This window comes from Gigantopelta aegis, chromosome 1, assembly GCF_016097555.1.
Source record: "Gigantopelta aegis isolate Gae_Host chromosome 1, Gae_host_genome, whole genome shotgun sequence".
Taxonomy (NCBI): Eukaryota; Metazoa; Mollusca; class Gastropoda; order Neomphalida; family Peltospiridae; genus Gigantopelta; species Gigantopelta aegis.
In genome coordinates, this window is record NC_054699.1 from 38,022,137 (window position 1) to 38,035,531 (window position 13,395).

The 13,395-nt window shown below is 35.7% G+C and overlaps 1 protein-coding gene across 4 annotated transcripts; it reads right to left on the reverse strand.

The window, feature by feature from the left end:
• Positions 1–1,058: 1,058 nt before the first annotated feature.
• LOC121374704 (FUN14 domain-containing protein 1-like) lies at positions 1,059–13,231 on the reverse strand. 4 transcript variants are annotated; one of them, XM_041501813.1, is made up of 6 exons: positions 13,199–13,213; positions 11,814–11,845; positions 10,583–10,734; positions 6,661–6,736; positions 2,834–2,953; positions 1,059–2,301 (listed from the first exon to the last, which is right to left on the reverse strand). In XM_041501813.1, exons 3-6 carry the CDS (start codon positions 10,723–10,725, stop codon positions 2,224–2,226), a joined length of 417 nt encoding a protein of 138 aa, XP_041357747.1. In that variant the 5' UTR covers positions 10,726–10,734; positions 11,814–11,845; positions 13,199–13,213; the 3' UTR covers positions 1,059–2,223. The 4 variants fall into 4 exon arrangements, with proteins under 4 accessions (XP_041357747.1, XP_041357754.1, XP_041357765.1 ...); XM_041501820.1 differs by lacking the exon at positions 11,814–11,845 and having other exon boundaries at positions 13,199–13,231; XM_041501831.1 differs by lacking the exons at positions 11,814–11,845; positions 13,199–13,213 and adding an exon at positions 13,117–13,135.
• Between the last annotated feature and the right edge of the window lie 164 nt (positions 13,232–13,395).

Consider the following 13,395-nt stretch of genomic DNA (forward strand, 5'->3'; position numbering starts at 1 on the left):
CAAATTTATAAGCACCATTCCACAGACAGGATAGCAAATACCACGGCCTTTGATATACTAGTCATGGTGCACTGGCCATAACGGGTCCTAAACCAGCGCTCTCGCACTGGCTTACATGTACGCTCCGCCCCCGACAGAGAGATGGACGCAGGTAATAAGTTAAACTCAAACATAACACATTAATATATACTTTGATTTTATTCACATGTTCTTAAGAACATACAATTATTTAGCAAAAACGTCAGTTAAATATTGCACACAAGCTTGTAACATATATTTACATGACATGATATTGAATTCTGGAAGACACAAAAAGGGACAAGTTTTGTCACATTTTTGTTTAATGCTATGCTAAATCTTGGGCACAATCAATGAGTTCTTGGCTCCGGTATGCTAATACTAATTCGATTGTTGCCTGACTAGTGATCTGTGTGTGCTCAACGGTGCACACTGCTAGCACATCTACAAATGGAGGACCTGATGCCCACAGAGGAATAGAATAGAAAAAAAAAAAAAAAAAAAAAAAAACCGCACCCAACTTGGGCCCACTTTCCATTGACCCGACTTTTTACCAACTTTGGATACCAAAAAAAGAAAAAAAGTTTGTTTTGTCTACTGACACCACTAGAGCACATTAATCATCGGATATTAGATGTTAAAGATTTGGTAATTATGACTCGTAGTCATCAGAGGAAACCCGCTAACACATACCACATCCTTTGACCAGTTGTGGTGCACTGGTTGGAACGAGAAAAAACCAATCAACTGAACGGATCCAATGAGGTGGTTCGATCCTGTGACGCAATCACCACAGGCAAGTGCTCAACCAACTGAGCTAAATCCCTCCCCAAAGTTTTGATAGTGCATATACACTGTGATTCTGAGAGCAGGCAATCAGCCTGCTGAAAAACAAAGAAAGAAATGTTTTATTTAACGACACACTCAACACATTTCATTTACGGTTATATGGCATCAGATATATGGTTATGGACCACACAGATAATGAGAGGGGAAACCCGCTGTCGCCACTTCATGGGCTACTCTTTTCGATTAGCAGCAAGGTATCTTTTATATGCACCATCCCACAGACAGGATAGTACATACCATGGCCTTTGATATATCAGTCGTGATGCACTGGCTGAACGAGAAATAGCCCAATGATCCCACCAACGGGGATTGATCCCGTCTCGCCTCTGAAAAACAAAGTAACTGTTGACCAAAGAGTGATTTTTATGCTCGCAAATATTTTTAGCATGGTGACCTCATAACGTGTAGTGCATTGTATTTACTTTGGCTTAAAAGTAGACTTGACAATGTCAGATTCTGTACAGTAAACTGTTTGTAAAACGAAAAAGCGAATTTCTGTAACAAAAAAAAAACATGCATGGCAAATCGTATGCGGAATCAGTGGCTTAGCGAGGGGGGGGGGGGGGGATCAGGGGGCAATGTCCCCACCCCACCCCAATAAGTGAGAGGAATCATGTTAATAGAAAGTAGGCCTTACAAAAGAAACAAGTAAAAAAAAATAATAATACAAAAAAATATCTACAAATTCATAATTCCAATATAAACATTTTAAAATGGGAGACTATCACATCTTATTTTGATATACAAAAAAAAAGCGCCCAAGTATGACATAGAAATCAAGGAAAAATCTAGAAGACCCTAATGTCGAACCACGCATACACACAGATACTTCGTGTTATAGTGACAACAGACTTCTAAATGATCTATGTCCTGTACTTAGGTTTGGCTTTTTGGCACTAACAAACTGCTTAGTCTTGTATGGATCATTACCTTTATCTTCATGTGTATGACGTTCATTAACTAAGGATAATAAACCGAGTTAAACATGTATTTAATACAACTGTATAATACTTTTTTTGTGTACATCAATTTTGTTGTACATTTTTTACAAGTGATAGACCATTACATGAGGCCCAAAGGCTACAGGATAGTATAGATATAAAATCTAACACTGTGCACTGACATACGACATGTACACACGTAACTTCCCAACCTCTCTTACAAACAAAGTAAATGTTTGAGGCAGCACGTCGTTAAATAAGTTACTCTGGGAGATATCCTAAGATTAGAAGTGGAGGATTCCTCGTTATTCAACTAGGTCACACTTCTAGAAGTCTTCCGTTCAACATGTCATTGGCTAAGATCATTCCTGGCTACTAAAGAGTGTGGACGAAATACCAGGTATGGAGAAAAGCCTCAAAATGCCACACCAAAGAAGAAACCACCAGCAAATGCAGTGGCCAAAACAATGTTATTTTGCATAAACTTCTGCATCTGAAAAACAAGACAAAAATATGTTGGTGAAAAGAAATATTAAAACACATTAAAAATATATATATATATTGATATTAAATATCTATTCTTAATATGTATTCTGATATAACATACATCCGATGGCGGTTGTTTTACTATGCTTTTGTATAGGAATGTGTCACCCAATATGTTGGTGGATAACAGGGGTGGGGGGGTGGGGGTGGGGGGTTGGGGCGGGGGGGTTGGGTTGGGTTTAAAACAATTGCTGGGGTTGTCCCCTAATTTGCAAAATCCATGATTTTCCATGACCTGTATGAACCAGAGCTCACACTGTAACAAATTTTGGTTTAGCCAATTTTTGGAAATGTAGAGTATTTCCTTTGAAAAAACAGAAATCATTAAAATGTAGTTAATTTGAGAAATATTTTATTAGGCAAAGTCTAAATTCTGTAGCCATTTTGTGTAGAAATTATCAACTGGTTAATTTGACAATATACAGGGTGAGCCCTGTGAACCCTGCGATACATATACATGTAGGACAGCAAAAACCTACATTTGCAAAGATTCCCGGGTAGCGTTTCTTCGCTTCACTTCGCATTTCCGACTTGGCTTTATTGAGATTCTTCTCGACCAGCGTCCAGTTGATTTTAATATATCCCTGGTGCTGGGCGATCTACAAAACGAAACACAAGATCAATCCAGAAACCAATACTGTAGAGATCATTGCATCGTAATTCGAGTAACCCATGTATCTGAATCGGCTAACAGCAGCACAGCAGCCATGCAAATATACAAGAAGTTTGTTTTATTTAACGACACCACTAGAGCACAATGATTTATTAATCACTGGCTATTGGATGTCAAACATATGGTCATTTTTACACAGTTACAGAGAGGAAACGCGGTACATTTTTCAATTAGTAGCAAGGGATCTTTTATATGCACCATCCCACAGACAGGATAGCACATACCCTCTTTAGGTGACATATCTGATTATTATTATTATTTAGTAAAACAGTATTAACTTAATCTGGCTCGTAAATTTTAAATCGTGGTTAGTAAAAAAATTAAATCACTGATCCCATGGCTAGCAGATTTTATAAAATTTTTAGAAGCCCTGCTTACATGTAACAGAATTGTGGTTAGCCAAGTCCAGTGTTTAATATTGTCCGAAAATATCAATGTATTTTTATTATTATAACTGTGTAATCAAAATTCTATTTTATTAATTTTGTGGAATAAGAAGCAATCTCTGTGTGTGACATTTTAATCTGAAAGCAAATGCTATAAATTAAGACAGGTCTAGACCACATTGATAGACTTCATTCTCATTTTATGTAAACTGAAATTATTTTGTCTTAATTGTTTACATCTAATTTAATATTGATAACATAATACATTTAACTGGCACTAATGTCTTAAGCTGCACAGTTGTACACTGATTTAAGGCAGAAAGTAAAAGCTGTTTGTGAAACTGATTATTATTGTGTAATTTGAGTAACAACTGACTCTTGCGATCTATCAATGTTAAAGAGACATTCCTGAGTTTGCTGCAATTTTTAAGATGTTATCGACTAACAGACTTTTTAATTATTGTAATTACATATCAAATATATTTTTCTGCATAAAATATTAGTAGCTGTATATTAAACGTGTTTCTGATCGTTCTAATATTTGTACTAGGTTAATCTTCATTTTATTTCTTAAAATATTGCTTTTCGTACGTACAAAATTATTTGAAGACAAAACCCGTTTGGGTTTCTTACAAATATTAAGACGACCAGAAACACAATGAATATACAGACACTGATATTCTAAACAAGAAAATATATTTAATATGTAAGTTTAATTGTAGAAATATTTTATAAGTCGGAAACATCTTACAGTGCAGCAAAGTCAAGAATGTCCCTTTAAGCCTTGAAATTTTATTGCAAGGTGATCTATTTCTTGCTCTCCTAAAACTTTTCAGGTGAGTATGGAGGAGAGCATGAATGATTGCTCAACTTCCCTAGAAAAGACTGCCTTTGGTCCAGTGGTTTATCACTTCAGACTGCGTGGCTGATGAACAGAAGGAAGGAAATGTTTTATTTAACGACGCATTCAACACATTTTTATTTACAGGTATATGGCATCGGACATATGGTTAAGGACCACACAGATATTGAGAGAGGAAACCCGTTGTCGCCACTTCATGGGCTACTCTTTTCGATTAGCAGCAAGGGATCTTTTATATGCACCATCCCCCACAGACAGGGTAGTACATACCACGACCGTTGATATACCAGTTGTGGTGCACTGGCTAGGCTGATGAACAGTTAATAGTGGCAGTAACAATAGGTGACACCCTATTTTCTAATAGGTGGTGGGGATGGCTTATCTGAAATGTTTTAATTTATTTTATCATCTCCTACAACCAATATTCCTAAAAGAAATTGTCGTTAATAACATATCCATTTTAAGTAAGACTTTATATTGTGGGGGGGGGGGGGGGGGGGGGGGCGTAGCCCAGTGATAAAGGGCTTGCTTGATGCACAGTCGGTTTTGGATCGATCCCCATCGGTGGGCTCATTGGGCTGTTTCTCGTCCCGGCCAGTGCACCACAACTGATATATCATTGCCAAAGGCTGTGGTATGTACCATCCTGTCTGTGGGATGGTGCATATAAAAGATCCCTTATAACTAATGTAGTGGGGTTTCCTCTTTACGACTGTAAAAATTACCAAATGTTTGACATCCAACAGCTGATAATTAATAAATCAATGTGCTCTAGTTGTGTCATTAAACAAAACAAACTTTAACTTTATATTGCTACATTACAATGTTTTTTGGACTTTTTAATGACACCATTAGAACACATTGATTTGTTAATCATTGGCTCTTGGATGTCAAACGTTTGGTAATTCTGCCATATACACTGTAGATAGAAAACCTGCTACATTTATTCATTAGTAGCAAGGGATCTTTTATATGCACCATCCCACAGACAGTTTAGCACATACCACAGCTTTTTTTTATATATACCAGTCATGGGCTGCATTACAATGTTATGACTGCATTACAATATTATGACTGCATTATAATATTACGACTGCATTACAATGTTATGACTGTATTATATATTACGACTGCATTACAATATTATGACTGCATTACAATATTATGACTGCATTACAATGTTATGATCGCATTACAATATTACGATTACGACTGCATTACAATATTACGACTGCATTACAATATTACGACCGCATTACAATATTACGACTGCATTACAATGTTATGATCGCATTACAATATTACGACTGCATTACAATATTACGACTGCATTACAATGTTATGATCGCATTACAATATTACGACTGCATTACAATGTTATGATCGCATTACAATATTACGACTGCATTACAATATTACGACTGCATGACAATGTTATGATCGCATTACAATATTACGACTACATTACAATGTTATGATTACATTACAATGTTATGACTGCATTATAATGTTATGACTGCATTACAATGTTATGACTGTATTATAATATTATGACTGCATTACAATGTTATAACTGCATTACAATGTTATGAATACATTACAATGTTACGACTACATTACAATATTACGACTTCATTACAATCTTACGACTACATTACAATATTACGACTGCATTACAATGTTACGACTACATTACAATATTACGACTGCATACAATAGTACGACTGCATTACCATGTTACGACTACATTACAGTGTTATGAAAGCAATACAGTCATATGACTGCATGATAATATTATGACTGCATTATATTATTACGACTACATTACAATGTTATGACTGCATTATAATATTCTATAATATTACGACTACATTACAATGTTATGACTGCATTACAATGTTAAGACTACATTACAATATTACAACTGCATTATAATATTATGACTGCATTACAATGTTATGACTGCATTACAATGTTATGACTACATTACATTACAATGTTATGACTACATTACAATATTCCAACTACATTAAATGTTATGACTGTATTATAATATTACGGCTACATTACAATGTTAAGACTACATTACAATGTTATGACTACATTACAATATTATGACTGCATTATAATATTATGACTGCATTACAATGTTATGACTGCATTACAATGTTATGACTGCATTACAATGTTATGACTACATTACATTACAATGGTATGACTACATTACAATATTCCGACTACATTAAATGTTATGACTGTATTATAATATTACGGCTACATTACAATGTTAAGACTACATTACAATGTTATTACTACATTACAATAATAAGATTACATTACAATGTTACGACTGCATTACAATTTTGTCACTGTATATACAATTACCTGTAGTAACAAGATTGTTGTGCCCAAAGAAGCAGCAGCCATTTTCCCAACCTTGATGAACAAGAAACCAGCTCCCCTTGAAAGAAGAAACCCACAGAATTAAATATCTCGATTAGCATACACTGACTTGATGAATACAGAAATAATTGGTAGCATTCAGGTTTAATGTAATTGAGAAAAATGAACCCAAATGCTAAAACGTAATGTTAGAGCTAAAAAAGAAAATTTGTTTTGTTTAATGTCACCACTAGAGCACATTGATTTGTTAATCATTGCCTACTGGATGTCAAACATTTGGTAATTTTGACATATAGTCTTTAGAGAGGAAACCCGCTACATTTTTCTTTAGCAGCAAGGGTTCTTTTATATGCACCAACCCACAGGTAGGATTAAGCATACCACAGCCTGTGGTATACCAGCCGTAGTGCACTGGCTGGAACGAAAAACAGCCCAATGGGACCACCGATGGGCATTGATCCCAGACTTCAAGCGAGCGCTTTACAACTGGGCTACATCTCGCTCCTGTCAGAGCTAAATGCAAAAGTTGATATCAGGTTTTTTCTCTACTACCCCACCCATGTTACTCCAGGCCAGGAGTCAGTCTGATAAAAGGAACGTCTTGAGATTAAGTTATCTCCCTTAGCATGCTTCTGCATCACGTTTTGATATATGAATCATGGACCAATCTAATTAAAATTAGCTCCACTATTACATGTGGATCTAAAGACAGCCACCAATCAAAACCTTACTTGCAGAATCCTGCCAGTGATTTAAAACTAACAACACTGCGTAGTCCCCAATGTCCAGGTAACATTTCGTCTGTTAATAATAATTTAAATATTGACCAATCACACTTCGCCTTTTATAACGTTATTTGGGAGCATACAAATTCTAAAAATATCGGGCGAGTCTATTTTAGTGGCCGCAGTACAGCGAACCATACCAATACGTACGGGGTGGGTTATCAGTCTTCAAGTTTACATTAAAAATTATTTATTTATTTATAAAATTTAAAAAAACTAAATCAGTCTTCAGTTTTACATTACAAATTATTTATTTTATAAATAAAACATGTTTTAAGGCATTCGTAATTCACACGAAACATGTCGTATACCCTCAGGATAATTCGGAATGTTTTCAAATTATTTTTAAATCACTGGCAGGATTCTGCAAGTAAGGTTTTGATTGGTGGACATGAGCTCCAACTGGCTGTCTTTAGATCCACATGTAATAGTGGAGCTAATTTTAATTAGATTGAATCATGGACCATAGGATGTTTACAATATGGTGGCTTGATGACCTTGGCTTGTGCTTTTTACCACTGGGCCTATAACTATGGACAAAATAGCTTAACTGTACAAAACATTGGGTCCATCAAGGTTGACAAGGGGAAATAACCCCATGACCTGTCGCGCCTCACACAAACATATGAACCAGTGAGCTGACTATACTCCAGCATTCGAGATTTAACATTTTGGGCAGTATCCCAGTTGGATAATAACATTTCAAATTTAGTATCCCACTTAAATGAAATTGATAAATAACATTGTAACAAACTTGGACGACATTGTTACTTAACTTCACCAGTAAATGACGACTTTCACTGTTTCAGCGAAAAATAAAATACGCAGGATTAAAAAAACAAACATTATTTCAATTGTGGTATCCCCGGGACCGGGATAGTGTTTATCTCGAACACTGTACTCAGAGGTTCACCACAAGGGATAATATTATTGAATATTCCCTATCACATCTGATTCTAACCACTTGATACATAGAGTTTATTGCCAGAGTGTGCTTCAGTATCGTCAATATCATATACATGTATTATCATAACATTATTTTTATTCCTAATATATAACAGTGATGATACCGAAACACACGAGGGTAATAATCTCTTTATCATATAATCTCAAGATTAATATGTGTTTCTGTAAACTGTATATGCAACTTTAATTCCAGTCAGCCATTACGTGCTATTGAAATGATGTATCAAAATGTGGTGTCTTTTTTAATAGAAATGACGTCAAACTTAAATAATGTCATTTTGGATATTCTTACATTAGAAATTAGTTTTTTGTTTTCAAAACTATCAATGTAAAGTTGCTACTGAAATGTTTTTGTTTGATGCCTATGAAAGTTTGTTTTGTTTAACAACACCACTAGAGCACATTGATTTATTAATCATCGCCTATTAAATGTCAAACATTTGGCAATTTAGACATTGTCTTAGACAGAAAACCCGCTACATTTTTCCATTAGTATCAAGGGATCTTTGATATGCACCATCCCACAGACAGGATAGCACATACCACAGCATTTGATATACCAGTCGTGATGCACTGCCTGGAACGAGAAATAACTCAATGAGCCCACCGACGGGGATCGATCCCAAACTGACCGGGCATCAAGCGAGCACTTTACCACTGGGCTACATCCCGCCCCTGGTGCCTATGAATGCATATGTCACCCTAGTTAGTAGTACGTGGAGTGTCACCCTAGTTAGTAGTACGTGGAGTGTCACCCTAGTTAGTAGTACGTGGAGTGTCACCCTAGTTAGTAGTACGTGGAGTGTCACCCTAGTTAGTAGTACGTGGAGTGTCACCCTAGTTAGTAGTACGTGGAGTGTCACCCTAGTTCGTAGTACGTGGAGTGTCACCCTAGTTAGTAGTACGTGGAGTGTCACCCTAGTTAGTATAGTAGTACGTGGAGTGTCACCCTAGTTAGTAGTACGTGGAGTGTCACCCTAGTTAGTAGTATGTGGAGTGTCACCCTAGTTAGTAGTACGTGGAGTGTCACCCTAGTTAGTAGTACGTGGAGTGTCACCCTAGTTAGTAGTACGTTTGCTTAAATGTCAATAAACGAAGTGCCGTGACTTCAATTAATTTACATCTAATTTGCAAAGTTATCAAATTCTGAAAGTATGTGATCTGAAAAATATCCACATACTTAGATTACACTAGATGTGCTACATAATATATATGATAAACAGAGAGTACTACATGAGTGGCAGGGAACACTGTTTTAAAAATCTTGATTAGCGATATATCTAGTCTATTGAATTTTTTTTAGCAGTTACTGTTTAATGTTTTAAAATTGTGTAGCAATCTCTGAAACTTGTGTAGAGAAACGTGACGCGATACTGAACAAAATGTTCCCTGATAGATACTATGTAACTTAAAATGAGCTGTTTCAAATCGTATTGAATGAGCAAAGGTGAGTTGGAAAGTTTTTAAATGAGTTATAAGATAAATGGTATCTAACCGAAACATGCATGTAGTATTCTGTTCTTACATATCCTTAAAAAACAGATTGAAATGACATTTAAATGTATTTTCCAACCAAAATGTGTATAAACAGGTCTCAGATCAATCAATTTTGCTTATTTCATGGAATGTTATGGCTGTGGTTGCCAGATCAACACCATGGAAGTGCCTATCAAATGTTATCAACTGAATATTCCAGCTATATGATAGTATTTCCTAGAAAATATTAAAACATAGTTAATTTAAGGAATATTGTATTAGCCAAAGACTAAATGTTGAAGTCACTTAGGAATTGTCTAATTTGGCAGTGGACAGCGTGAGCTCGATATGGGCTACTCGTCATCGGGTGTGAAAGAAATTCTGATTGTTTGAATCTACAATCAAGGTCATACCAAGTTTTCTGCAAGAAGGTAAAACGGGTATGGCGCCATATCCAATTTTTTTGCAGATTTCATTTTTGACAAAATTAATGACTTATCAGTACTGTATGATTTTCTTAAAACTAACCTGTACCCATTTTTTTCTGGGAGAGCCCTGCCCCACCCCCCCCCCCCATACCCTTTGTTGGCTGCGGTTGCATTCAATTCCATAGCGCCATACCCAACAATTTCTTTCTGGCAGAAACGTTGCATACTCATAACACCACCAACACTCACCAGCCAGCCACTCCCCCTATGACGACTTGCTTGGCAGCTGACTGCTTTGTGACGTCACCGAATATCTTCTCCACCCAGTCCTTTTTACCATTGCTGTAGCGGGCTAGATCAAGAATTTCATAGTCTTCAGAAGGATCGGCCATGTTTATTTACTAAAAGACAAAATAAACATAATTATATGTACTGTCGACACGTTACTAAGGTCGACAATAGTCACTTTTTGCACCTTTGCTTTGGCTTCGTACATAATAAATAAAACATATCCAATTGTAATTTTTTTATGCGATATCTTTTTTATTTCTTTCATCTTATAAAGCTAAACCATAATATTGTCCATAACTATGAAAAATAAAAACATACCGACCTGTAAAAAGCATACGTTGTCTGCTCGTTATATAATTTTGACAGGTGTCAAGGTTAGTGGACCTGTTTTTATTTTAATGTGGTGAAGCATTGTAATAATACAACTAATTTTGAATTTAAATGATGTTAGTATTCAAATGACATCACTTTACATCTCCTTACAATAACAATAAACTGAATACACGACGTTTCCGTTTTCAGAAGGCTGGAAAAATTCCAATTCAAAATAATGATTACTATTGAAAATGTTTTGTTTGAATATTACTATTACTAATGTACCAAAATGTGTTTAAAAACATCTTTTGATTAAAAATTGTATCTTTTTAAGAAATATGGATTTGAAATGAAATTACATTAAAATATACTATATTTATTGTGTACAAGGCCAAAACAAGGGTGCAAAATGTGACTGTCGTCGACCTCAATAGTCCATCCCATTGTTCTACAAAATAGTTTTTTCTAAATAATTTCAGTTTGGTTTGAAGTAAGAAGAAAAGTAAGAGTTTTGAAAATTAAAAAGATAGTATATCTTGGCAATTTAGAAAACAATCGGCTCAGAAATAAATAACTAGTCTCAACCAAATTGTTAACAACTATGATAAATTACTCCCCTACTGTGTCCAGACACAAATCGTGAAACAGCCATTACAGTGACACAGATTCCACATGTACTAGACTGTAACAATGTCACTGATATCGACTTCGCTGAGATCACATAGGGCAAAATAGATGCAGTTTTACTGCCGTCTGCCAATTTGCTTGTTTATGGAATACTTTTCAAGAGGGGTAGGTTGATATGACGCAGCATCATGACATGCACTAAGGTATAACGCACTCATCTTGACATCAGATTAATTACATCACATACTTAGGAGGCTTCCACACCTTTTGAAGAGTATTCTGCAAAAAAAAGCAAAATAGCAGATAGTGAAAAATTGCAGGTGTTTTGTACTAATGTTGACTTCATACCGATAATCATAACGTTGTTTACAGGTCGGCATGTTTGTTTGTTTTTCTAATTCTGAATAATATTAAAGCTGCAATGTCTGGTTTCAATCGTATACAGTCAAGTTCTAAGTTCAAATACAAGCATAACTGCACTTTTAATTCACTCGCAAGTTGTCGTCATTAACGCATATCATCAAATGCTTACTAGCCAGTTAGAACAATTCTCGCCATTTTGTAATACTGAGCGCATTCTAGCAGCCACTTCCTAGCAGCCAATTACGCTAGCAGCCAATTTCAGCAGACACGCATGGCGACGTTCTAAACACCGGACCATTACGCCTTTTATAATGTGTGTTGTGGTGTGGGCTATACGATACTAGTTGGACATCCTATATTACCGTAGTACAGACGGATTTTTAAAGTGATACTTCAGATATTATAAAAGTGCTTAATAAAACGGTTAAGTTGTATTTATACGGATATTAGTAACAATAAGACTGTGAAAATGAGTCTTGGTTGTTATTTTGTTTTTGTGTTGTTATTATATAAAGATACTCTTTAAAACTCTAAAATTCTTAAGTTGTAGTGAATAATTAAAAATTAGTATAACAGTGTGTATAAAAGTGTGTCAAATACAGGTAACAATCGAAAGGCGTATGAGTCCGGTGTTTAGATCGTCGCCATGAGGGTCTGCTGAAATTTCCTGCTAGCGTAATTGGCTGCTAGGAATTGGCTGCTAGAATCCGCTCGGTTTTTGTAATGCAACAATAGCCGAACTGTACTATTTTTAGCCCAGAGGGAGCCCGGCAAAAGTGTCCCATTTTCAAAATAGTGGGTTTATTTTTAACTTGGAAAAGCCAGTGTAGTGAAACCAATTCGGAGTGCGGCGTCTTATATGCACCAAATGTAATGGGATTTTTTGTTCTAAATATTTAAATACTAAAAATATTCCAGACATAGCCGCTTTAAGTTTAAATTTTAAAAGACCAAAAAAATAAAAAGTACCTTTGTCAAATGTATCATATAAAAAAAATTACCGTTATATAAGTTTTATTTACTGTGTACGAAGCGAAAACTAGGGTGCGAAAAGTGACTCATTGACTGTCAAAGTTGCGAAGAGTGACAGTCGTCAACCTTAGGTTAAATTCGAGCCCTGGCTGCAGCCTATGTCAACAGATGAGCTTAAAAAAAAAAGACAACCCCGCCCACCATTACCCCGATACCTGTTTTCCACTGAAACTATGTTAAAGTTTTAAACTGTTAATAAACTTTTAGTTTAATAACATGATCATGATGTCACCTTACAAGATTTCTCATCTACTTGACCGGAAACGGAAGTTGTAAAAGTCGATTTAGTTTTTCCTCCTTTCAAAAAGGAGACCCAGCTTTATTTTATATCAGAAAAAATTAATGTGCAATCTGCTCAGTATGGTATAGGGATTAACGTTGCACATTCAGAACAAGCTGTTTTAGCGCACGCCTGTCATGGACACAGGTGCCGA

Coding starts and splice junctions, on each gene's coding strand:
- LOC121374704 (XM_041501820.1), bottom strand. CDS start 10,725: ATGGCCGATCCTTCTGAAGACTATGAAATTCTTGATCTAGCCCGCTAC. Junction 6,737..10,582: donor ATAGGGGGAGTGGCTGGCTG/GTGAGTGTTGGT, acceptor TCTTCTTTCAAG/GGGAGCTGGTTTCTTGTTCA. Junction 2,954..6,660: donor CAACAATCTTGTTACTACAG/GTAATTGTATAT, acceptor TTCGTTTTGTAG/ATCGCCCAGCACCAGGGATA.